The following is a 27,687-nucleotide window of genomic DNA, read 5'->3' as shown; positions in this document are numbered from 1 at the left end:
AACATCTTTGAAAATTCTATTTTCAAACATATACCTTTCCATCGATGAGTGCCACCTTGAAACCTTTGACTTCCATTTTTGAAATGGACACCAGGTTCTTCTTGCGATCAGGTACATAAAAGAGATTCTATAAATGAATTGAGTTACCCTCATTTAGTTGAGGGATAACATTCCCTACACCCTTTCCGGGATAGGTGGCATGGGCTCCAAGTATAATTCCACGATTGTTTCTATCTCTGCCAAATTAGAGAGTGCACCCATCTATCTGATGAAGTGCCTCGAAGCACTATAATCAATAAGCCAGATTCCCATAGAATCTGAAGGAGAGGGCCAATACAAGATAACACTTCTTTATCTTATAAGAAACAACATTTGATTCTTCATACTTGGGGTTCCTTGCTTTCTTTGAAGAGTTGACCATTTCCTTGATGACCTGCATTACCCGTCATTCCTTTGATCATTGAAGATGTCCCTGGAATGATTGTTATCTTCATCAAGAGATGTGTCTCTGCCATTCAGACACTCCTTCGCATAATGGCCAAACTTATTGCAACCAAGGCATCTGCCTTTCCTTCCACCCTTAGATCCGAACTTCCCAATGAAGTGATCTTTAGGTAGGCCATCAGAAACTTCCGCTGCGCCATTCTGATAATATTCTCTGCTTCGACTTCACCCTCAGCGAATTTGAAGAGGGATGAGGAATCCACTGATCCTTTTGTCCTTTCGCAACTGTCTTCGGTGATTGCTCTTTCACTCTTGCTTGGGTGTTGCCTTCACCTCAGCTCTGATACCATGTTAATTTTAGGTATGTTCTATGCTAGAGCAATTTATTTCAATTTTCACAGTTAGCTCATTATCTTTTCCAGATTAGCAATCACATCAGCGTTAAAGTAAACTGCAGATAGAACATAAATATAAACCGCAGAAGACAAGCCAAGACAAGAGGACACAAGATGTGGCGCTAGCCAGGGACAAACCCCACAATGTGGGGAAACCCTTGATCAATTCTTCTTTTATGTTCTTCAAAGTTTAGCAAAGAAAGAGAGAGAGAGATAGTACATTTACAATAGAAGTCAACACTTTGACTTATCTAGATAAGAGCATAGATCATCTCTAAGAAGATGATACATGAGATCAGTTGAAGATATGCTGCTTCCATTGATTCTCCAAGGTGACTCCTTCACCTATCATTGTGCTGCATTTCGTCATCATGCTGCACCTCACCGCGCTGCACCATGCTACACCCATCATCATTGTACTACATTATGTGCCATTGCTGCACCATGTTGCCTTCCCAGTAGTTCTGGTTGTTCCTTGTAGTTCCGATAGTTCCGGCTTTTTCGATAGTTTCGGCTTTTTCAGCAGTTCCGGCTTTTCCGGCAGTTCTGAATTTTCCGACTTTTCTAGCAGTTCCGACTTTTCCGCCTTTTCCGGCAGTTTTGGCTTTTTCGGTAGTTCCAACTTTTCCGGTTTTTTCGACAGTTCCGACTTTTCCGACTTTTCTGGCTTTTCTGGCAGTTCGGCTTTTCTGACAGTTTCGACGTTTCCACTTTTCCGACAGTTTCAACTTTTCCAACAATTCCGGCTTTTTCAGCAGTTTCGGCTTTTTCGGCAGTTCCGACTTTTTTGGTTTTCCGGCTTTTCGGCAGTTCCGGCTTTTCCGACAGTTCTGGCTTTTTTTGCTTTTTTGACAGTTTCGGCTTTTCTGGCTTTTTCGGTAGTTTTGGCTTTTTCAGCAATGGCGGCTTTCTCGGCAGTTCTGGCTTTTCCGGCTTTCTGGATCAGGGCAGCGTTATCCCTTAGGATCTCTTCTCCTACTAAAACCCAAAGACAAGTAAAGAGGAAGAGATCCCAAGTATGTGTTGAAATGACTTGAAGTCCTCTATATGTATACTAAAACGTAGATGATGAATAGACATGTCTATTGGGCTTTTGAGCCTACTCAAGTTGCTGGTCGGCTTGATAATAATTCCATAATCAAAATAAATTCATAACTCCATGAATACTTATCGGAATCGGATGATCTTTAGATCAATCCTACACCTCTCGATGAGAGGGATCCAATAAAAATAACAGATGCCATAAATAAGCTAACCCACATGGAGTTTGGCCCTAGCTACCAATTTTAACATTATTGGATTACAATTTGTTGGATAGTTCACTGTAGATCCTCTACCTCTTGATTTCAAACATGGTGTTAGATCTAGTGTGGATTTTGCTTCCCTTATCCAACACTCATCATTTTTTTAGATCTGAAATTAGGGTTTCAGCTTTGTTTCAAAGTTGTTATATATCTGAAATTAGGGTTTTCCAACACCATATTTTTCAACACACATAAGTTTTTTTAGGGGTTTTCAGACTTCTTATCTTCACCATCACATCCCTACTTGCTAGTTTTTCGTGGGTTTCCGGTGAATTTAAGGAAATTTGTTGTGATTTTGGTTCCTCCTTAAGGGCAATACACTCCTTTCCCCTCTAATTCAACCACAAGTCACTGCTGATCTGCACTAGTACTATGACATCTATGCATGGAAAATGGCTTCCCCCCACCTCAATAGGGGCTAGCTATCATACATGGGTTGTTCAGATGGCAGTTCTACTTTGCAGTAAAGTTTTATGGATGTATTTGGAGCTGTTGGAATTGACAACAATTATGATCTCATATCTCTGAAGAAGGATGGAGCTCCTGAATTGATCACTCTATTCATGGAACCCAATTTAGCCCATCAAATAAAACGATGAAAATGCAAAGCATGTTTGGGATTCTTTCCAAACTCTATTTGGTGCAGTGAGCATCACTCAAATCAATAGATTTTAGACATAACTCTCTAATCTTAAAATGGGTGTTTTTGCTATCGTTGAGGAGTACATTTCCAAGTTCAAGAACTTGAAAGAAGACACTTTAACGAGTGGTGGTAAAGGTAAAAGTGGACCTTGAATATATTAATATTTTTCGTATTAATCTCTACTCTATCCTCTATTCAAAATTTTGCTATCATTGTTGTAGCAATGCTCTTTTCTTTCTAAACATAGCTTCTCCTACTTTGGAGAGTGTATTTTTAAATCTTATCTAGCATCAAGTCACCTTCATCAACATGGGTAAACTACTTTTCCTTCCAGAATCTGTTTCTCCTACTTTGGAAGATGCATTTTGTAATCTTATCTAGCATCAAGTCACCTTGAGAAACTTGGGTGAACTCTCTCTCTAGGATTATGTCTACATCAAGGCTACTGCCTCATGTATGCGTGAGTCTCTAAGGGATGCTTCTATTGTTTCCAAAAAGAAGAGGGCAATATGTTCATATTGCCATAAGAAGGAACATCTGTTCAAAAACTACTGCTTTCATCTTCGAAAGATTGAAAATAGTGCTTAGAAAACAATTGGAAATAATGATCTCTTCGAAGTAAGTTTGGTGAGTATGTACACTCCTCTATGGTGACCACCCATCTCCACCCAAGAATAGTTGTGGGTTCTAGGGCTACTAGACATATAACAAAGCATCAACACCTCCTCCCTGTGTTGATTTTGTAGCCTTGGAAGGTCTTCTACATTGGCTTTGTGTCTTAGAATGTAGAAGTTATTTGATTGCCTTTTTAAGTGCTAGCTTGGTGGAGTAAGTGATTTTATGATTTCTTTCCTAAGGTTAACTTAGGATAAGTACAATAATTAATTATTGTGGACTATTAGGCCAAAGTTCTAAGGATAAATAATAAAATTATTTAAGTGACTTAGTTCTAATCTCAACCATTTATCACTTAGGAGATTATGGTTAGAAATTTTTGGCTTAATGAAATTGTAAAATAAGCTTAAGGGAGAGGTGAAGATACACTATTATTGAGGAAGTGATTTTTTCAAGAGAGAGAGGCTTGATTAGATTGCATAGAAGTGAGAAGAATTGCAGTAGCAAATTTTGGGAGAAATTTTAGGGAAGTCGAAGCGAGGAGAGAGAGGTCGAGTCAACTAAAGAAGGAGGGCCAAATTATTGGAGGAGGGCCGAAATATCCTGAGGCCGAATTTCTCAAGTGTGTAAGGGCCATATGAGGGGAAAGAGAGGGGCCAAATTGTTGGTGAGGGGGGCTAAAGTTTCCAAAGGTCGACTTTCTTTAGCAGTGCCAATTTCCTTGAGGTCGATTTTTCCCAGTGGGGTTTTCCAGGTTCCCAATAGTTTTATTTTCCTAAATATTTTTTTGTGGGTCTAGTTCCAAATTTCCAAAGAACTTTAATATGAAGGAAGATTGTGTTGGGTACAAATTTGCTATTGTAGTGTGATTGATTTCCCTAGTTCACTTCTGCTACATTTTATTTTCCGAGTTAATATACCAATATGTTTATTTTATCAACAATTTTAGAAATATTTGAAATAAATATTTTTTTGCGGGTTTTAAATAAATTGTTGAAGTAAAATAAATCAGATTTGGTATAAAAGAATTAACACTTCGATTACAGTGATTAGCATAAATGTGACCAAATAACTATTAGTGATGACTCCACTCTCTTAGTGTTTGGTTGTGGTACTGTTCAAATTGATAATGCTCAATAAACGATGTTATCCATGTTCTTGGAGTTGGCCACAATTTTTTCTCTATTTACCGCATCACTCATGCCAATAAAAATCGTGAAATTTGGCTTTAGATAAATGGGTTGTTAAAGACATCGATGATAACTCCAAATTTGTTGCCTCTGGCTGTTGTGATGAAATTGAACACATGTACAAGGTGGGGACATCTTCACTCGTAGCTTCAAATAAGTTCATTGAAATGGTGGCCAATGCAAATGATGGCAGTGAGCTATGGCACATTTGTCTTATTCACACCAGTTATGGATTTTGGAGGCACATGAGTCACCTTAAGCTTGTTGAAGGCTTTCCACAAATATATTCTACTAGTGGTGTTTGCAAGGGATGTTTGATGAGTAAGGAACACCTAGAGTCCTTTCCAAAGGATATCTTAAGATGTGCTTGTAAACCCTTTTTGGGGGAGCCAAGTACTTCCTCACCTTTAAGTTGTTATTACTTGGAGCTTTTGATTTATAGATTTGGAGAACAACCTTGTTGGAATGAGCCTAAAAGCCCCTTGATGTTGTCAAAACTCACTTCATCGCTATGTGGCTACTAAAGGAGTCAATAAATGATCTTTATGGAGGAACACTTAAAAAGAAAGAGGCCAAATACAATTTGAAACATGGGTGTTGTATATAAGTTATGAACAAGTTGGCCATAATGAAAATAAGTCCTGACCTAATGAAAAGTAATTATTGAAAACTTTAAGTTATGAATATGTTGGTTTTAATAAAAAGGAGAAAAAAAGTATAAAATAGTGAATAATTAGATCATTATTGTTGGAGTGCTTGTGTGGAAAGAGAACAGTTGGGATAGGGTTTAGACGAGCCTTGGGAAATGCATCCTAGTATTAGGAGCCTTGACGTGACATGAGCACTTGTCAAACCATAAAGGTTCCTTATGGAGGAGCACCCTAATTAGGGTTTGTGTGAATTAGAGGCATATAAATACCAAGAGATTCATATGCCAAAAGGGGGTCAAATAAGTTTGAAGAAGTTTGGAGGGCTTAGTTGAATATCTAACTGGAGCTATTGGTACATATTTGCATGTGTTTGCTTACTTTAGTCCACTTGCTTTAGTGATATTTTTTCCTTACATGTGTTGTTTGCTTTGGTGCTTTCATGCACACAAACAATTAAGCTTACATAGCTTTCTTTGCTTCCTTTCCTTAAGGAGAGATTCGTGGCATGCCTTTGAATATCTTTTCTTTCTTAAATCTCTTTACTAGGCACTTGTATTAGTTTTGCTTAGATCAATATTTTTTGTAGATCAATCAGTTATTGAGCATAGCAATAGTTTTTTGTTGTTGTTGTTTCTTTAATTTAATTTTATAGTAGTTTGGTTTTATTTCTTTGGTTAGCATTCTTTTCCTTAGATTCTTGATCTTGGATGGTTCCATAGCCATTGCATCTTAGATCCGTAGCCAAAGGCAATAGTGTTTTTGCATTTCTATTACTTAGCCTTCAGTCCACGTTCTTTTCTTTAGACTCTTGATCTTGGATGGTTCCGTAGCCATTGCATCTCATATCCATAGCCAAAGGCAATAATGTTTTTGCAATTCTATAGAGAAGTCTTGTTGTGAATGAATATTCAAATTCTTGGTGTGTTCGTTGTGGCTTGATGTTGAAGAATGTAACTAGGTTCAGTCTTCATAATTGTATGATGTAATATATTTGTCAAAAGAAATTTTATTATTAATAAAATGACTTATTAAAGCATGGGTTTCATGCTTGGGTCATCATTTTTAGGTTAAAGCCTCCATTTTAGGCTTCTAGGTTTTATATTGAGTCAATAGAGGCATTGTTATTTTTATTAGACTCTTCTTGGGCTTTTGTATAATGTAAAAGGAATGTTTTTTGAGTCAAATAGGTCATTTGACACCTCCACACCAAGTTGGCCCTGTCCCTATGAAGTCGGCCTACATTAAGGCAATTTGACCCACAGAAAGGCTATATATAGAGAGGCAATTCAATCCATTTGCAACATTCACTCAACAAGTTCGATATACGAGCAAGAGAGGTAGAAAAAGTGCGAAGTAGCTAGAGAAGGACGAAGTGTGCTAGGAAGGATCTAAATCAAAGTTTTGGGCTATCTATCTCTCTCACGTGCGAAGTTACTAGGCATTTGCTGGGGTCAAAATTATGAAATCTACTGCAGGTTGAAGTTCTGCTGGGGGGTCGAAATTCTGCTGCTGGAAGGTCGAAGTTTTAGGTTGAAATTACTGCTGGGAAGCTGTCAATTGGAGAAGAAGGAAGGGCTGACTTGTTGATTGGAGGAAGTTTGTGTCTAGGTCAAAAGGGTCTTGGATTGTCTCATCTTGTTCTTGAAACTACTGAAGGAAGAGTTCTGACTGGGTTTTCCCCTTGTAGGTGTTTTGCCTTGGCTGTGCGCCTACATCTTGTGTCTCTTGTTCTTGTGATCTTCATACACATAATTTGGTAATTGCTTGATGAATTATAATCTAATAAAGAAGTAAAAGAAGCCAACATAATTCACAAGTAATTATCAAGAAGAGGAATCAAAACCCTAATTCCTACAAGTATTGATTTCTCAACATGGTATCAGAGCTAAGGACGAAGAAGGTTGGAGATCACTTTGTTGGCTTGGAAGAAAAGGTTACTCCCTCTATGACAAGTTACTTGAAGATGGGATTCAATATCATAAGAATTGCAAGAAGCTGGATTGGAAGGATCATCTACAACTTATCTAAGAAAGTCAAAAGCGAAGGGTTCTTGGCTGCACTTATAGGTACTCTTGATGATGACAATGCATGGATCATTGATAGTGGAGCATCAAGACATATGACAAGAGAAAGTGGACAACTTCATACTCTATCAAAGGAACAATCATCTCATGCAGTGGAGCTAGGAGACAACAACAATTATGCAGTCAAGGGCCTTGGATCTACATCATTGAAGCTAGAAAATGGAGCAAAGCTACACCTCAACAATATACTCTATGTTCCAGGTTTGAAAAAGAATTTACTTTCAATTTCTTGTTTAGAAGATAAAGTATATAGGGTTACCGTTGTAGATGTTAAAGTCTTGGTTCGGGGAAAGGATTCAAGCATTGAAAAGGCGAAGGTTATTGGAGTTCGTGAAGGAAGACTATATAGAGTTATAACACCATCTCCTCAAGCCCTAGTTCACATGGAAATCAATCCTATCGAATTATGGCATAGAAGATATGGGCATATACATTACAAGATCATTCCCTCTCTCAATCAAATGGTAAATGGCATCCCTAACATCAAGGAAGATCGTGAAGGAGTATGTAAGGGATGTGATTTGGGAAAGAACACCAGGAAGCCTTTTAGAAGCAGTGATACAAGGTCTAAGGAAATATTAGACCTCATTCATTTCGATGTGTGTGGGCCTATGTCTAACAAGTCTCTTGGAGGCCATCTTTATTATGTGACCTTCATTGATGATCACTCTAGAAAGACATGGCTCTACCTTCTCAAGACAAAGGACGAAGTATTTGAAAAGTTTAAGGAGTTTAGATATGAAGTGGAGACCTTAACCAAAAGAAAGATAAAGACTTTAAGATCCGAAAATGGTGGGGAATACACTTCAAAAGAACTAATTGCATATTGTAAAGAAGCAGGTATTAAGAGGGAGCTCATTGTTCCCTACAATCTCGAATAGAATGGAGTTGCAGAAAGGAAAAATAGAACAATTGAAGAATGTATACGAACTATGATATTTGATCAAGATCTACCAAAGTTTTTATGGGGAGAAGCAACTATGACAATAGTATATATACAAAATAGAAGTCCTCATAGAATCCTTGAGAATATGACACCTAAAGAAGCATTCACAGGGAAGAAGCCATGTGTGGACCATCTTCGAATCTTTGGGTGTCCCGCATACATCCATGTTCCAAAGGACAAGCGAAAGAAATTAGATTCTACAAGCATTAAAGGGATCTTCATTGGCTATAGTCTTTCTTCAAAAGCATATAGAATCTACATCAAGGAAGGAAGAAAAATTGAAGTAAGCATGGATGTTATATTCTATGAGAACCATGCCTACAAAAGATCCAAGGGTATTCCAATCGATTCCGATGACGAAGATACACCACTATTTGAAGAAGAAAAGCATCATGATAAGTCAACTACAAACCAAGAAGAAGAAGAAGAAGGACCAAGTGAGCCGATTCAACCTTGTGATCATACCCGAAACAGGGAAGAGGCCAAACTAGTTAAAAGGTACTCTTGAAGATGCTGAAGGACATGGAGCTACTAAAGGAACTTTTAGAGAAAGCAAAAGACCAAAGAGATATTTAGGACATGCAACATATATGACGAAATTGATAGAAGCTGAACCAACTACATTTGAAGAAGTTGCTCATCAAGAAGAATGGAAGAAGGCAATGCGAGAAGAATATCAATCCATCATGAAGAATGGAGTTTGGAAAACGTTCATAGGCCAAGTGACAAATCAATTGTCACCTCAAAATGTATTTACAAAATCAAACATGTTGTTGATGGAAGTATAGACAAATACAAATCTAGATAACTTGCAAGGGGCTTCTTCCGAAAAGAAGGTATAGACTATGAAGAAACCTTTGCACCTACTGCTAGATATAATATTATAAGATCTTTGGTTTCGCTAGTTGCTACAATGGGATGGAATATTCATAAAATGGACGTAAAAATGACATTTCTGAATGGAACCATCGATGAAGAAGTATACATTGAACAACCAGAAGGCTTTGAAATAAATAGCAAGGACACACATGTTTGCAGACTTAAGAAAGCCCTATATGAAGTAAGCTCTTAGGGCAATGTATGCAAGGATGGATGCATATCTCTTAAGAATTGGGTTCGCCAAAAGTTTTGCAGATCCAAATCTCTACATCAAGGTAGTGAACAATGAACCAATCATTATATTACTATATGTGGATGATTTGTCTATTACAGGTGTAGAGCGCATAATACAAGAATGCAAGAAGATGCTAGAAATTGAATTCAAAATGAAATATCTGGGACTTACGCACTATTACTTGGGTTTGGAAGTTTGGCAGAAACCTGGAGAGATATATTTGGGTCAAGGTAAATACATAACCGAGTTATTGTAGAGATTCAGAATGATGCATTCCAAGCCTATGACTACTCCCATGATCACTTATCTCAAGAAGCTGAGAAGTTTCGACTCTAGTGTCGTTGATCCTACTAGCTATCATACGTTTGTGGGTTCTTTGATGTACCTGGTAAATACAAGACTTGATATATGTTTTGCTGTAAATGTTCTTAGTCAATTTTAGTGAGAGCCTCGTCATGACCATTGGATAGTTGCTAAGCATATTTTGAGATATCTAGTGGCACTATACATCACTGCCTAAAGTATGATGGATAGGAAGTTACATCACTGCCTAAAGTATGATGGAAAGGAAGTTAAGTTGACTGGTTTTACAGATTCCGATTGGGGTGGTAGTGAGACTGATGGAAGAAGCACTACCAGTGGATGTTTCAGTTTGGGACCCGTAATGAGTTCATGGATGAATAGAAAACAAGATCCCGTTGCGTTAAGTAGTGCTGAAGCCCAATATGTTGCTGCATGTGAAGTAAGAAAGGAATCTATTTGGTTAAGAAAACTCTTGTCAGATTTGTTTGGAAAGCCTCTAGATCCTACAATAATAAATTGTGATAATCAAAGCAACATCAAGATGTCCGAAGACCCCGTGTTCCATGCAAGGACGATGCATATCAACAACAAGTACCACTACATTAGAAGCTTGGTACAAGATTGGGTCGTAAAGCTACAGTATATTCCAATAGATGAACGGGTAGTTGATGTGCTGACGAAGTCTCTTCCGAATAAGAAGTTTGAGTATTTTAGAAGCATGCTTGGATTGGTCGATATTACAAATTTAGTTGATAGGGAGAGATGAAGCATCTAATGGCGGATGCTTGGGAGGACATTTGGGCGGCCTTTGTGTTGATGTCTAGATCTCGAACAGGGAGGGTGGCGTTGATCTTGGAGCTCTGACCTTGGATACACACCTAGATCCCTAGGTTGATGGTTAGCAAGTAAGCTTGATGGTACCTAGACTAGCTGAAAGCTTAAATCCATCTTAGTTCCACTCGGATAGATAACCCTGGTCAGGTATCTAGTTCGTAGCACTGAGTGTGCTAGAACTCTTCGTCGTTCATGTCTTTTGAGATCTTCCATGCACTTGTATATATATGAATACCTCCCTAGTTAAGAGGAAGTGTTGAAGAATGTAACTAGGTGCGGTCTTCATTCATAATTGTATGATGTAATATATTTGTTAAAATAAATTTTATTATTAATAAAATGACTTATCAAAGCATGGGCTTCATGCTTGGGTCATCATTTTTAGGTCAAAGGCTCCATTGTAGGCTTCTAGGTTTTATATTGAGTCAATATAGTCATTGTCATTTTTTATTAGATCCTTATTTGGCTTTTGTATCAATGTAACCAGAATTATTTTTGAATCAAATAGGTCATTTGACACCTCCACACCAAGTTGGCCCTGTCCCTATGAAGTCGGCCTACATTAGGGCAATTCGACCCACATAAAAGCTATATATAGAGAGGTAGTCTAGTCCATTTGCAACATTCATTCAACAAGTTCGATATACAAGCAAGAGAGGCAGAAAAAGTGCGAAGTAGTTGGAAAAGGACGAAGTGTGCTGGGAAGGATCTAAATCTAAGTTTTGGGCTATCTATCTCTCTCATGTGTGAAGTCACTGGGCATTTGCTGGGGCCGAAATTTTGAAATCTACTGCAGGTTGAAGTTCTGCTGGGGGGCTGAATTTTGCTGCTGGAAGGTCAAAGTTGCTACTAGGAAGCTGTCGCTTGGAGAAGAAGGAAGGGTTGACTTGGTGATTGGAGGAAGTCTGTGTCTAGGTCAAAAGAGTCTTGGATTGTCTCATCTTGTCCTTGAAACTATTGAAGGAAGAGTTTTCACTGGGTTTACCCCTTATAGGGGTTTTTCCTGGCTATGCGCCTACATCTTGTGTCTCTTGTTCTTGTGATCTTCATACACATATAATTTGGTAATTTCTTGATGAAACATAATCTAATAAAGAAGTAAACGAATCCAACATAATTCACAAGTAATTATCAAGAAGAGGAATCAAAACCCTAATTCCTACAAGTATTGATCTCTCAACACTTGATTTGTTGGTGCACACTATGTGGAGATTATTGAAAATCTCACCTCCTTAGTTGGGTCAATTCTTCACGGTGTTGAAAATGTTTCTATGGATGATTCAAAGATAATTTCATGGTGTGGGAGCCCTCTTTGTTTACGTTATTGAAGTCTCTATTCTACAATGTCTTTAATAGCTTTGAAGGAAGCCATATATTAAGCCACTGGAACCCTTATTCCATAGCCGCTTTGTGGTGTTGCAGGTGCTCTTTATTAAGCTTGAGAAGGTGTTGTTTAATAGTTTATTTTGTGGCCTCAAGGCGACTCTATTTCTCCAACAAAAATCATAGTTCTGTAGTAGGGTCATTGTTCTGAAGCCACCTTCCTTTAGCTATTGAAATTTGTTCCATAGTTGCATGAATCGTACAATAATAGATCAAAGTCAAGTTCCCCTTCGGATGGTGGTCCCTTTGAATGTAGCTATTGTTATTTATAAACTCAATAGAAATATTCACTCTTACATTCCCTTTCTTAGTGAACTTGATAACATTACCTACAATGTTGAGCAAAACACGAAGAATCTAAATCTCATCTTCTATAACAATCTTGTTCTGGTTTTTGTGCATCATAAAGGTTAGTTGAGGGTTCTTAGAAGTGGTAGTGGTCTCAAGCAAAATTTCAGTTGCATGAATGAGCTCTTGAAGGAGAAGTTTGATAGAGTTCACGTGAACTCTATTGAGCTCCGACTTGAAAAGTTGAGTATCTCATCCATAAACTTAGATATAACTTTGTTGCTTCTCTGCATAATACTTGTTACGCATTTATGGACTTCATTGAGATTGGACTTCACAAGTAAAGAACTAACAACCCCAATTGCCTGCAATGGTGTTCTCATCTCATGCTTTATCACTGTAATTAGATCCTTTTGGGAATTCATTGTAGGTTCCTATTGATCCTTGGCAAATTCGAGGGAAATACTGTGTTGTTTCAAGTCTTCTCTAGTTTTTGGAAACTCCATAACAATTGCATGAGAAAGTGCAATAATCACTTGGTCCACTGCAACTTTGACTATGTCATTTTGGCCCACTTAAGCTGTTACTTCTTGGGGTGGGAAATATGGAGAAGAGGTTGATTATCCTTGGGCCCTTTTCCAAATCCTACTATAGCTCCTCCTACCCCTGCAATATCATCTTGATTGACATTCAAATTTTGAACTGTGAGGTGGTTGTCACAGAGAAATCCATAAATGATTGCATCATGTTGACCTTTGATTTGGGCCGCGATTTGGTTGAAAAGATAACGACACCATAACCATAATCTTCAATAATCACTTACATAAGGGCATCTACTAAAGTTGTGGATTTACTTGTTCTAAAGATATTGCATGCATTCTCCAAATTTGTCAGTTCATGTCCATAGGTATCGATTAATCGTGTACTACCTCTAGTTTCCCTGCCCTTTATACTTATACTATCGATGGCATGTTCTTGTAAAGCGTCCTTATTGGAGTGGAGTGTCTATTTCATGTAGTGTTGATGGCTAATTCCTTAAAATGGTCGATATCATGATTTGGAAAATGCTTTGTGTCTACAACCAACATGAGAATGTGTGTTTGTGATAGTCATAGGAATGTATGGTACATGTTGCCGTCTGAATCCACACTTAAGATTAGCATGGAGAAAATCCCTAACTCCACTTGGCATGGCCTTGGGGGCAAGCTGTGAGTTGGGGCTGTCACCCAATTTCTAACTCCTCTGTCTAGGTTCTCTCCTAGTCGAAGCCAAGGGGGTAGATCCTAAGGAAAATCTAAGGCTTGGTTAGTGCTATACTAAACAAGTTCTAGGAAATGAATGATTAAGCTAGCCAAGAGATACATCAACCATCAAATTACAAGATTGCAATAGATCACTTGAAACAAGTATATACTTCAACAAGTAAATGATATCACCATGAGCATGTAAAGATAACCATTCATGAACAAATATATAAGCAATGATATCAACAAGAGAGATCCTTTGGAAGAATTGAAATGATAAGACCAGTGCCAAATAAGTGAACTTGCAAAAGATAAATGCTCAAGGAAGGAAATGGTACTTGTAAAGTAAGAACATGTAATGGAAAGATAGCAAGTAAAGATACAATTGCACTTGAAAGTAAAATGTGCTTACATGAAATATACTTGAAGGAAAAGTTGCATTCAATGAAATGAAAGATACTCCAAGATAAATAAATAAGCTCCAAATACTTCAAGATAAACAAGTGAACTTCAAATGAAATGTTCCAAATACAAGAATGTAAATGCTTGTAAAAGTAAATCCACAATACTTGCAAAATGTGAAGTGCTACTTGGATGTAAATGATACTTGCAAATAAAACTTGATCTTCAAGATAACATAAACATATAAGATGTATTGATGTGATGTAGAGTGCTCTTGGTTTATTTTATTAGGCCTATTCTACCTATTCTAAGGTGAAACTTCCTCTTTAAACTTTTACCCTCGTAAAGATAGGGATGGTTGCAAGGGGCCTCAAGTGGAGAAGCTTAGCGTCATTAATGAGTATCCACCTTGTCCACTAAGTCAACCCACGTGCCAACACTCCAACGTTGGATAAGCCAAACTTGAACTGCCTGGTCACGTGTTTACCTTTCTCACAAACTTGGGACAATTGTATTGAGGAAGGGGTCCTATTCTCTATTCTCTATACAAAAACTAACATGCAAAATGATTAAATGAATATTAACAAGTAGTGATAGCTAAGTGAGATGAAACATGAAATAAACAAGTAGCTCAAATGTGCTTTAGTAAAATGGAGAGATGGCATGCAATTAGATCAAGAACATTAGCATAAAGAAAGAAAAGTTAATCTGCTTGCAAGAAATGAAAAAAGATGAAAGATTAAGACCACAACAAACACACTCAAGGTTTCCTTCCCTCAAAAGAGAGAAGGATGAGATGCCAAGGGGATGATCCCCATGCTCCCAAGGAAGAATAATTTTTTATTATTAGTTGTGTGAGAGCCCTCTTATAAAGATGAGGGCTTAGCTTTGGGAAGAGCTTACAATATTGCTTTGGGAAACTAAAAAAATACTCTTTCCCAAAGGTATAGTGAGTGATTCGAGAAATGTTACAAAAGACAGAGTTCTTGAGTGAAGGCTTGAAAGCCTTGAATGAAGAAAATATCAAGGTTACAATTCCTCACACTTGTGAGGCTCTTGGAAGAAGAAAAGGACGAATAGAGAGGAGAGGGTATTAGTCTTGAAGGTTCGAATGGAAATGACTCCAAGCCTTCTTCCAACTCGAAATCACCTCCAATCCCTATGCAAAACGAGAGGACAAGTTAGTGTGCAAGATAAGTAAGAGGCTCAAATATGCAAGAGTAAATCTAATGCATGAGATGGGAAGAAGTTTGTGGATCAAATACAACTTCAAACACACTTATATTACAACAACTTCGTCCACTACGCCAACTCGCATGAGTTGATTTGGTGAATGAAGAGATAGGACTCATTAGGGGAATTTTGAGGTCTAAAATGGGCCTCCTAAGGAAATTATAAAATAGTAGTGGAAATAATAAAATAAGATTAGATTACATCATCAAATTTTAGAGGGAAAAAAGAAAAAAAATATTTTTTCAACTCTTATTTTCAACTTATCACTTTATGGGTTTTCTCAAATTTCAAGTGGCAACACTTATTGGATGCATAAATTGATTCCTCATTCAAAGAGTACCCATGTTGCATACTTTCGATGGACCCTGCTACACGAAAAGTGAGAATTACATGAAAAACGTGATTGCAATCACGTTCTTCATTTATTTCTCATTTTCCGTGTAGTAGGGTCCATAGAAAGTATGCAACATGGGTACTACTTGGATGCGGAATTACATTTTTCATCCAACGAGTACTCCCGCTCGAAATTTGAGTAAAACCTTAAGGAGATAAGTTTAAAATACGAGTTGAAAAAGTAGTTTTATTATTTTAATATTTTTACTTTTTTACTCCAAAAATGGTGAATCATCCCCCATGGTTGACATTATCATCTTGAATCCTATTGGTTCTTATAAAGTTTATTTTGGTTGTACATTTTTTTAGGAGGTCCATTTTAGACTTCAAAATTCCCCTAATGTAAGCCCAATATGCTAGCCTTCTTCGCTTGATATGAAATGAAGCACAATTTAAAGTAACCAATAAAACTTGAATTTCAAATTTGATGGAAGGAAGAATATGAGGCTTATAGAAATCCCCTTTCAACGTCTTTAGATGTCTTTGGAAAATCCTTAGCTTGAGTGACCTATGAGCTCCTTGAGGTCATTGGAGATGGATGGTCCAACTGAAGGCATCCCCAATCTCGAAAGGGCCCTGGTAACCTGCCTTGAACACAATCAACACTTGCAAAACCAACTATTAGTGCAAAAAGAGACTTCTCATATGAAGGCAAAGTTGAATTTGTTGTTCAACTGAGAACAACAAATTGCAACAAGTGCTCAAGATATGCCAAGCTCAAGGGAGATTGCAAGTAATTGCAATCTTCCTTCCCTAGACAAAAATGCCCTCAGGCTATACACAAAATCAATTAGCTATGCAATATAAACTCAATGAAACACAATCATGATATGAGAACAAATTCAATGATACATTTTACCTCATCCTCAAAGCATAGCATCACAAGACAAGCATGTATCCCCCAAAGACTTTCCTTTATTGATTCAATAGAAATTTGAGTATAGTAACAACAAGCATCTAACTTCCAACCATGAGAAAATGGGAGCCCAAATGGTTGATTTATATAACAATAGGAGAAGATCCCAATGAGAATGACCAATGACAAGTGGAAAAATGGTGAAGATCCCAAGAGCAAGTCGAATTCCAAGTGTATGAGCTGCCAAGACAAGTCTGCCATCAAGCAAATTGAATTATTGATAGGTTGTAGCGTACTTTTCTCCATATGCATTTTCTCTTGAGGTTGCCATGTGTGTGATCAAGTGGGTGAAGAGGGAGCAAACTCCCAACAGACCATCAATCAATAACCATATGCGTGACACCTATTACAAGTGCCAACCAACTACCCTCAACTTTGTGTATAGACTATTGCATGTGGCTGCCAACGTGTTGGATGATTCGTTGTGCGTATAGGCTGAGGTAGATAGCATGTGTACAAGTGTAAGGTTGAGTGGTTTATCTTTTAGGAGATTCGAGCTGCCAAGTAAGCAAATCAAACCCCAATATTGGCCACCAACTCGACTTGCTTAAGTGCAATAATGCACATGTTGATGTGTGTGGCAAAACACTATGAAATTTGTTCTTTGACTAACTTTTGACTTGACTTGATTTTCCATGTCATTTCCACTTCATTTGTCATGTGGAAATTTTCTCCACTTCAATTTTTTGGCAATTTTATTTCCAATTTTCCCACTAGACTTTGGGAAATGTGGGTTTTGAGGGGTTAGAAGTGACTTTTTGGCCCCTAAAGTATGTCCTAGAAGAAAGTTGAGGTGGAGAGGATGAATTTTGAGTACTCACACACCCTCAACATCTTCTGGCATCACTTTATTGCATTTTACATAAAAAATAATTAAAAAATCTTGTCCTGTGTGAAATTTTAAATTATTAAAATTCTTATCTAGACTTACTCAAATTCTGCGAAATTTCAAAGATGACCTAGCATGGTAATATACATCGACCATAGACACTAAGATGGACATAGGGCTGAACCTTCAAGCTGTCACCCAAACTTTGGGTTTATGCACGAGTGAAAAAACTCAGTTAATTATTCGCTGCTAAAAAGCGAGAATAATTAGCTAAGTGAAAAAAAACACTCTAGGGTGTACTCACTTGCTGATCAAGTCCCAAGTCTCCTAGGCCTGTTACATAGCTTTATTCATCATGCTAGCAACATTTTTACAATTCCTCGCAGAGTTGCTGAATTCGAAGGTAGAAGAAAGAAGATGAGAGAAAAAAGGGGCTGAAATGCCATACTGACTTTTGAACTTTTGAAAATTTTTGATGTGCACTCTGTGTCATGGGCTATGGAGTCTTCATATTTGCTAAGTGCAACTCAGTAGTTAACAATACACATGATAAAACCTCGACCTTCTCATTGAAGTATCATTTGTGGGATACTTTGCCTTCTTTGCTATACTCACATTCCTTGTAATGTGGGAAATCTTATCTGTGGGTAGAATGCATGGTGGAGCCCTCTCTCAAGGTGAAATCCTAACATGCACCTTCACCTTATTCCTTATTTCTTGGATGATCTTTCCACGCACACACATTGTTGCTCCCTTTTATTACGGTGATTGAATTTGAGTTTATGTCAAGTGCTTTGTCTCTGTTGCTAAATGATTCTTCCTCATTTGCTACTTTGTGCTCACAGTGTGCAAGTATTGATCCACATTCTTAATTTGATTATGTTTAAGGGTCATAAATCCAGTACGCGATTGTGGATCCATATAGTGTTTACCTGTGCTAGATGATATATTAATGTGATCATGGAGGTAACACCACTTTTTATAGAATTACTACAACATATTTCTTCAAAGCTATTACAATGTTGGCAGATTTTGAACAATGTTCCACGGGGACACGTCCCCTGAGGTGGGGGGAATGCTCCATTTCCCACTCTCTCAGGATGGGGGGATGCCTGGGGTAATGTTTCCCCACGTCACCTTTTGCGGGAAACTCAAGGAGATGCAGAGGGAAACATTTCCTCAATGTGGGGGATGTGTTCCCCAAAAGGGGTGCTTGTGGGCGTCCCCCTCAGAAAGAGCTGGTTGACCCCCTTGAATTTTGCCCAAATTTTTTGAATGGGGAATCCTAATATTCAACCTTAGGGCCCTACCTAAAATTTTAACACTACCATTAATTGTTTCAGAATATTTGTGAGTTGTTCCAAACACTCATTGGATTTTATGGAGAAAGTAGAATTTTAGATCCCACTCAAAATCAAGTAGACTTAACAATTTTCAGGATTTCAAGATTGGGGGTGTTACCCACCAAAATGGGTAACCTTATAGGAGAAAATTTTCTCCTATTCTTCATAGCCAATAAGCCAACCATATAGCCAACAACCCTTGATAGCCACCACTGGTTGATGACATGCCATATATCTCCACCACTTGCATCAACCATATGCTTCTCACCCATCTGGCATGAGCTCATGGACGAAGGTGGGCTTCCTCTTAACATGTACTTTAATCATTGTGCAATCGGGTGCTTATGATTTTTTGTTTTTGGGCATTTGATATGGATTATGAGGTGACCTGGAAGGAGGATGGGTTTTGACTGTGATCTTGTTCTCTTATTTTAAGTGGGTGGTTAATCTTTGATCCTAGTCCAGTGGGACCTCGTCTAATGACCCAATGGGTATTGGAGGGGCACTACTTAGGAAGCACTGATTGAGATAGCATAGCTCCATCTATCCTTATCATACTTAACACTTTCCATCATATATAACAAGCCCTTATCTCACATCCATTCTTCAGGCTAAATTGACCATTGGTTCTTTGGGATTTGGTGCCCATACATCACGTACTTGGGTAGGGTCTGGAAACTTTGCCCTAGGAGGTTGATGAAACTAAAAGAAACAAAAGGAGCATATTATGGCCACAATAAAACTAAAATGAAAGAATATCAAAATTCAAAAGATGGTCAAAGACATACAAATTAGCACGTGGGAAAAAGCCTAGCATGATGTCTACCTCACTCATTGTGGCCATTACTTGGTTCTTGAGCACATGTTTCTCCATTACATCAAAAGAAGGAACCCTTGCGTGTCCCAACCTTGATGATCAATGAGTTGACTCATCATTAATGGGTAATACAATTGCTATATCATTCAAATCAATCTCTAACCCTTGAGCTATGAGCAATAATACAAAGGAAATTCAAGAAAAGTTAAAAGGTGCACAAGAGGGGTGGAAAAACAAAGGCCGAGTTGGCATCTCATGCATCCACGAATGCTCTCTCCTTACATCTATACGCTCAGGATGTGGATACCCCCATCAGTCAGTCCCTTTAACCATGGCACTTGGCCATGAAGTCTTATCCCCTTAGTACCATCATTATTATTCACTAACACCTATCAATTGAAGGGTGGAATGAGAAAATGTAACTTCCCCTTAGGGGATGGAAACACCTGATAGGGTTGTCCTTTAGCCACTCCTACTCAGGGAGAAAATAGTAAAATACCATTACTGTTCAAGGCCCAAATTTTGTAAAGGGATCTTTATTTGAAGTATTAAATAGCCCATGACACTCAAGCTTGAATCACTTAGATGCAACAATGATTTTGTTTCCTAATGACTGGTTGCTTTCATTAGAATTTGTGTTGTGATTGTTAGGTGGTTTAGCAGCCCATGCCTTGGGCACCTTATCCACAGGTACCTAGGCCATTAAAGAAGTATATTGGCACTAATAGGTGAAGTGTTGAGAGCCTTGGGCCTCATAGCAGTAGCAACACATCAAACATGACCCCCAACACCTCCTGCACCCAAGATGTTCTGCCACTTTGCACTGGATTTGATAATTATTTAGGATGACACACCTAGACCTAGCATGCCCCCAGGTTGGCCTTAGCACCTTATGAGGGATGGTAGTTGATTTAGTGCCTAGATGAGGATGGTCTCACCTTCAGAGGCTTGAGAGGGCTAGTAGCACTTGGAAAGCCCTTAACATTGGAGCAGGGATGGACACTTTGAGCAGTTGGAGACCCACGGAGACCACTTTGTGGTGCCTTAGCTAGATTTTGGGACCACAAGGAGCCATTGAGGCGGATTTGAGGGCAAACACTCAAATCATGATTTTTACATGCTTCTACTTCACTTTGCACACCACATGGCACTTACACATGGCATTTGGAGCCTTTTTCATGCGCGACGTTAGCCCTAGAAGGCGAGTGGTTGACACGTGTGGGATTTTGAGAGCATCTATGATTAAAGTTAGTGGGTTGGCTTTTAACCCAAGGGTTTCTCATGATCAAACTTGTTTTTAGGGGCTTTAGGTCTAATATTAGGACTTCTCCTCATATAAATAGAGGAAAGGATCTTTCATTTCATTCATCATCACTTGGACTAATTTGGCCTCTCTTAGATAATTTCGGTCCTCTTGTATCTTTGGAGAGGTGTGATCTATGGAGCATTTTGTCTATTGCTATATTCTTGTATTTGAAGAAGTTATCTTGGATCAATGAAAGGATTGTACATGCATATTATCTTGTAAGTGAGCTTCATTATTGAATAACTTTATGATTCTATGTCTAATCTATGGAATGTATTGATGATCTAGGGTCTTTTGATCGCACCATTGTTATTGAAGATAAATTGCCTAGAAGCTAGGTATCATCATTGCATGCATTACTCATATATAATATGCAAATGACAATCCCCTTGGCGAATCTTTTAATTAGCTCTCCTAAGTGAAATCGATCCCTCACAAAGGTAATAGTTAGGGTTTTGTTGCTAGGGCATCAAAATATCCTTACTCCTTTGCAAGGATAAGCCAATATTTAACACCCATAGACTCCATCCACCCAAGAACTAGGCACTAGCCTTGTCTAATAGGTGATCAACCTTTATCTTATCCATAAATTTATTTCCACTCTCCTTATCTCTCTATTTTAAGCCCTCGTAAGGACAAGTGGCCCAACCATTGCTTGGTGCGAAATTGCTTAGGAGGAAGTTTTGGCATTGGAAGGATTTAACATCAAGAGTAAAGTGGTTGTCTCAAAATCATTCCTTTGGGTGGCTAATCTCTCCATTTTTCTCCATAATTTCTCTTGCCCTAGGAGAAACTCGAGTTTGGTTAAGCTTCAACTTTAGGGCTTCTTGAAGGTTTCATGCACCATTGTCTTGCTAGAATATATTATTGGAAACCTTTTATTGGTACCTTGACCTTAGGCCATTCCATATTACACGCTATCACACAAGCCCTAAGTCTCGTGTGCCCTAGATTTGGCTTCTCTTAAGAATGCCAATTGCGTCTTCATCATTGTTTGAGCCTTGTACTTAAGTTAAGTCATCCCTTGGAAGCCTATTGTACCACCTTAGAACTTTAAGACTAGAATATCAATTGTAGGTGACCTATATACTAGGATTCCTCCCATTGGTGAAAATTCATAAAGAGCAGGGGGTAGCGACTGTGGTGACAGTGGACCACTACCTTATTGTTGTTACTTGGTCTAGTGCTTGCCTTGTAGGGTACTCCTCTACAAGACCTGCTAGATTTTGTGGCAACATGGGGATTGCAATGTCTGAGTGTACAGAACTAGCATTTAATCAAAAGTACCAAGCCCTCTATGTACCTCGAGTTTGGTGGCATTGTTTGTATAACTCCTCTGTCATGACCTTAGTAAAATTATACTTATCACTCAAACAAAATCTTGATTTGACATGTTGAACATTTCTATCTTATTTTAATGCTTAGAGGGTGATATTGATGATGAGTATCCCAGTATAGGAAATGATTTTGATGATGTGTAGGTATTTTTTTAACATGATTTTTTTGGACTATAGAGGGCCATCTAAAGCCTCTTTGTTGATGTATTGTGGTTCAAACACAGATTACAGTCGGTGCATATTTTGGTTATATGCACCCTTGCTATATATACGAGACATTTTGCATATTTGTGTATAATGGTTTGGATTCATATTGATGCTCATTAATATTTGTGCATTTTTATCAAAATTTGAGTATTTATGTATTTTTTGGTTGACGAGCTTTTTGGTCTATTTTTTTATTTTTATGGTTGCCAGTTTTGGGGTTGACTTGTTCAATGACCAATTTGGTTCTGATAACATTGGTTCATTTTCAATTTTAACTTTTGAGTCTTGACTCTAGATATTGCTGATCTTGGACCCAACCATTGATTCGTCACCTTTTTACTATTTTTGAGTTTGAGTAATTTTAATTTACTATTCCAGTCTTCATACTTTAGTATCTACTATTTTCCTTAGTACTAATTAGATTCTAGAATAATGAATGATGAATTTAAATCAATGTATACAAAATTTTATTATTTCTATTTCGTTAAATCATTTATGATGTATGAATCAATGTATTTCATTATTGAATTTGTATAATGTTTATAGTAAATTGAAATTACTTAGACTGAAAAATAGTAAAAACTTGATGAGTCAAAGACTTGATCTAAGGTCATCAATATCTAGATTCAAGACTCAAAAGTTAAAATTGAAAATGAACAATCGACAATGAACCAATGTTATTAGAATTGGATTGATAATCGAATTGGTTGACCCCAAAATTGGGAACCAGAAAAAAAAAACGGGACTAAAAAATTGGTTGACCAAAAAATACATAACTATTCAAATTTAAAAAAAATCGTAAATATTTATGTGGATAAATATGAATCCAAAGTTCAAACCATTTTACACAAATATGGAAAGTTTCTCATATATATAGCAAGGGTGCATATCACCAAATTAGCACCAACTGCAATCCATACTTCAACCAAAAATACATCCACAAAGAGGCTCTAGATTGGTCTTTGTAGTCCAAAAAATTCATCCTACATCATCAAAATCATTGTCTATATTGGGATCCTCATCATCAATTTCTTCCTCTAAGCATTAAAATAAGATAGAAAAATCTTAAAATGTCAAATCAACGTTTTCTTCGACTGATAGGTACAATTTTACTATGGGTCATGACAAAGGAGTTCAACAATCAATGCCACTAACATCGAGGTACATAGAGGGCTTGGTGATGTTGATTAAATGCTATTTCCATACCCTCATACATGAGAGAATCCAATGGAAACATTTCAATCTTGCCAATCCTGAAATCTCTAAAACTATCAAGTCTACTGGATTTTGAGTGGGATCTAAAATTTTACTTTCTTCATATGGAATCTAATGAGGTTGGAACCATTACCAAACATCCTGAAACAATTAATGGTAATGTTAAAAATTTAAGTAAAAATATCTTTTACTTCAAGAATTTAACATTACCATTAATTACATAGAAATAAGAGAGCCCTAGGGTTGAATATTAGGATTCCCCACTCATAAATTATTATTTTCAAGAAAATTTTATGGAGGATGCCCAATCCTTTTTGAGTGGGGACACCGACAAGCACCCCTTTTGGGGAAGCATGACCCCCACATTGGGGAAACGTTCCCCCTGTGTCTCCTCGAGTTTCCTCTGGTGTTCCCCCATCTTGGGAGCATGGGAAACGTGGGGAGTGCGCCCCCCACCCCGTGTTGAATTTGTAACTATTTGGTCACTTGATGTAATTGTGTTTATCATTGTAAAGCATATTTATAAATGCTTGAGTCAAAGGAAAATTTATTTGAGTCAAAGTCCCATTGCGACTTTTAAAAGATGAAAGTTTGAATTTTTGAAATGTAAATTTTGGCTCCAAAAGTGACAATTCGGTCTCCCTCCACGTCAGGTCAGCCCTGGCCAAGAGGCACGCCCATTCACCCAAGACAAAATACTATATAACGGCAACTTGACCTCCTCCATTTGGACATTCGCATTCTCTCACTCAATAGAGTTTCTAGGCAAGTGAGCGAAGGACAAGAAGGACGAAAAGAAGGCCGAATTTTGATTTTTCTCTCTCCCTCTAACAATTCACACGTGTGGAGTAATCTCTCTCTTTGTGGTTCACATTTTTCTGGGGCAACTGTTACAGGGGCGAAAATTTTTGGGTTACTGGGGCAACTATTGCAGGGCCAAAATTCTGGCTCAACTGGCTATTACAGGAGGGTCGAAATTCTGGGGCAACTAGCTATTACAGGAGATGAAATTCTGGGTCAGATAGGTAGAGTGAAGTGCAGGATTAGATTGGGTGACTTGATTTGGAGGAGAAGATCAGGTTTGATCATAGGTCGAGGTGTGTCTCTCATCGAACAAGAATAATTTCTCTATTAAAAAGGTTGCTGGGTTTTTCCTTGTAGTGGGTTTTCCTAGGGTAAATCTTGTCTTCTCTTGTGTGTTTTGATCTCTACTGTTATACTGTTCTTTATGGTTGAATTTCTAAAGTATAATTGTTGAATGATATATTGAAATAAGCTAAAAGAAGGTCTACATCAAAAGTAATTATCAAAATTTCAAAAATATTGTGCTAACCCTAATTGCACTAAGAAAATCAACACTCTAGAGGGCACATCCCTTGTCCAGCGAATGTGGAAGGGGTAGTTGTTGAGCAACCTTTCATGAAGTGGCTATGCCATTCTATTTGGGAGACCTAACAACTTTTAGATCTAACCTGGCTTATGCAGATCTTAGCCAGAATGGATATTCTTAGGAAATGTATTGATTATTTAGGTATTGGAGCTAATGTGGACATGCTTGTCCTCCACAGTTTATGTTGGGGGCAAGTTGGTAGGGTGGGGTTGGTGTGGGGATGGGATTAGTGTGTATCATTATTGATGTTTTTTAATTAATTTATTAATTAATTAATTTTTTTGTTTAAATTTTCTCGTAATATTATATCATATGCATTTCTCTAAACAAAAGGAAGAAAAAGTCAATGAGATAAGCCTTGGCTGAAGGTAAATGTACTTGTATTTCAATGATCACAAAATGAACCCCCTATTCTTTCCTAGCTAAGTCGCCAGATTTGTCCTCCCCCCCACTTGTTGTGAATCCAACACGTCGGACACAATTCTCTACTGACACGTGTCTGATTCGCTGCTGGTGAGTGTCCGAAGTTTGGGATTCGTGTCATGGAGGAGTCTGATTCATGCTAAGAGAGAATCCCAATTTTTGGACATGTGTCTGCTTTAAAGTGACCAAGACTACATTTGTCCATTTGCATTTGTTGTTTGGATGTTGCGGGATTGTGGAAGTGACCAACAAAGGAGATATGAGTGTTTGGATGATGGTGATACTCTTAAGGGGCCATCCTCCACGCCAACAGATGCATAGATTGCATTGGATACAAAGGAGGAGGATGCAGAAGAGAGCAGTGGTGGTGTTGATGCTGATTTTGATGTTGATGAGCTATAGGCATAGCCTATAGCCTGTTGGCTACAGCCTATGAGATTCTTCCTTCCTGTTCTATGATTCTTCCTTCCTGTTCTATGTTTCCGGGTTCTAGTGTCTACCTTGTTTTGTATTTACTATTTTACATTGGCATTCCAGTCAGGAGTACCTTAGTACCTATGCAATACATTTTGATTTTGATGACATAATGAGAAAACTGCAGTTTATGGTTAATTTCTTGTGTTTGTCCAATGTTAACTTATCATATTCGTCATTGATGTAGTAGTAAGTGCTAGTTGTAAATTTGTATCATTGATGAATCATGATTGTATGCATAATCTTACAATGTACATGTGTGAATCATGATCGAATTTGTATCATCAGGAGAATTTGTGTACTATCTATTAACTTTTTTAATATATATATATATATATATAACGTGTCCTACATGTCATGTTCTGGGGGTCTCCGTGTCCCATGTCGGACTCTCATATTTGCATGTCCTATGTGTCCGGTGTCCCCATGTCAGGTGACTTAGTTTCCTACTAGTCAGTATAGAAGGATCATTAGTAACCATCAAGAAGTTAATGACAAGGCCTTATAAAATGCCTGGGCAGAAGGATACTAAAAAGTAAAATTGAGAACGCAAAGGAAAAAGAATAAACATAGAAAGAAGAACGTGGTAACCTTTATCTTAGGAATGGTTAACGAATAAATTGTATAATTTTTACACATGAATGCGTTTTGTTCTTTTTCTTTAGACTGAAACTATTTTTAGACTAAGAAATTTCATAGCTTCATCCTTGATACTCTGGCTATTTCCAAAGATATGGGAGTTGTTTTCATTGTAAATTTTCAATTTCAAAAGAGGATTATATTATGTTAGTAGCAGTCAGTACTGAAGTATGTTTTTTCTATGCAGGATTTACAGGTTGGAAAGGCATCCAAGAAGTCACCATTATTATGGAGAATGTTATTGTTAATTTTTGCGATGTTATGTGGAATTTACATATGTTTCATCTGCTTTAAGCAAAGTAGTACACATGTTAAACCAAAAGTTGTACTTCCCCGTCAAGAACAAAGAGAAGAAAGCTCTTGTCAGGTGTCAGATGCAGGACTGCAGGGAAATGTGCACAGGCACTACCCACAGCCCACCACATATAGTAGGTATTGCAACAATCTGATAAGCATCACTATTCATTTCTTGTTGATGGTAGTGTTACATTGTAGATTGGTATTACATTTAATGCCTAGCTTGTTTCAACAGGAAGGAATGTTCATGCACACCAGTGCATTTTTTTGCCATTTTATCAATGCAAAGGTCTGGGAGTGGGTGGTTTGAGACATTGTTGAACAGCCATCCTAATATTAGTTCTAACGGGGAAGTCTTTTCAGTGAAAGAAAGAAGACAAAACGTTTCCACCATTTTGCAGACGTTAGATAAAGTGTATAGTATGGAATGGCTTAGTAGTGCTGCCAAGAATGACTGCTCAGCTGCAATAGGCCTCAAGTGGATGCTTAATCAGGTATGACTTTCAGAATTCAGGAACAGAATGAATTGAGTATAATTGAAGATTACTTTTTTCTTGAAAAATAATTGAAGATTTTTTCTTTTTTGAATAGCAGTTACGCCATAGTTTACATATCTGCTATTTGAAGTGCACATTTGTACTTTAGGATAGTGTGATGATTTTTATCATGTGAAGAACTAGTGGATGAATGCCTTTCCCACATAAAAGGTGTTTTCAAAATTGCGTCAGTTTGGATCTTCTTATTATTAACGCCAAAGAGCATGATTCTTGAAGGAGCTCTCATTTTAGTGACTAAACATATCATCTATTTGCTTAGAGAAGGGTCTAAACCTTCATCATGTAAAGGAGCACATAAGATAAAATAAGATTAAGACAATTTCATTAATATCTGACAAATGTCCTCAAAATTAGGTCAATGGGACTAAAAGATATATCCAGTAGCAAAAGGTACAATGTGGGAGTGCAAAAGCAATTCTTTAAAAGATGCCAAAACCTAAAATCTATGCTCATGATTATCAGCTAAATATCT

The 27,687-nt window shown here is 37.7% G+C and overlaps 1 protein-coding gene across 2 annotated transcripts in view; it reads left to right on the top strand.

The window, feature by feature from the left end:
- Positions 1-27,687, top strand: part of LOC149239688 (uncharacterized) — a 74,111-nt gene that overhangs the window by 9,279 nt on the left and 37,145 nt on the right. For both annotated transcript variants that reach the window (XM_089373486.1, XM_089373485.1), the window contains 2 exons: positions 26,549-26,793; positions 26,894-27,152. In XM_089373486.1, the coding sequence (XP_089229612.1) occupies positions 26,549-26,793; positions 26,894-27,152 (504 nt within the window). The remainder of the gene's footprint in view (positions 1-26,548; positions 26,794-26,893; positions 27,153-27,687) is intronic.

The sequence above is a fragment of the Pinus tabuliformis genome, chromosome 8 (genome assembly GCF_031772625.1).
Source record: "Pinus tabuliformis cultivar Carrire ecotype Pingquan chromosome 8, CPIR1, whole genome shotgun sequence".
In the NCBI taxonomy this organism is placed as follows: Eukaryota; Viridiplantae; Streptophyta; class Pinopsida; order Pinales; family Pinaceae; genus Pinus; species Pinus tabuliformis.
The sequence above is the reverse complement of the archived record's forward strand: the minus strand, read 5'-3'. Positions and strand labels throughout refer to the sequence as shown.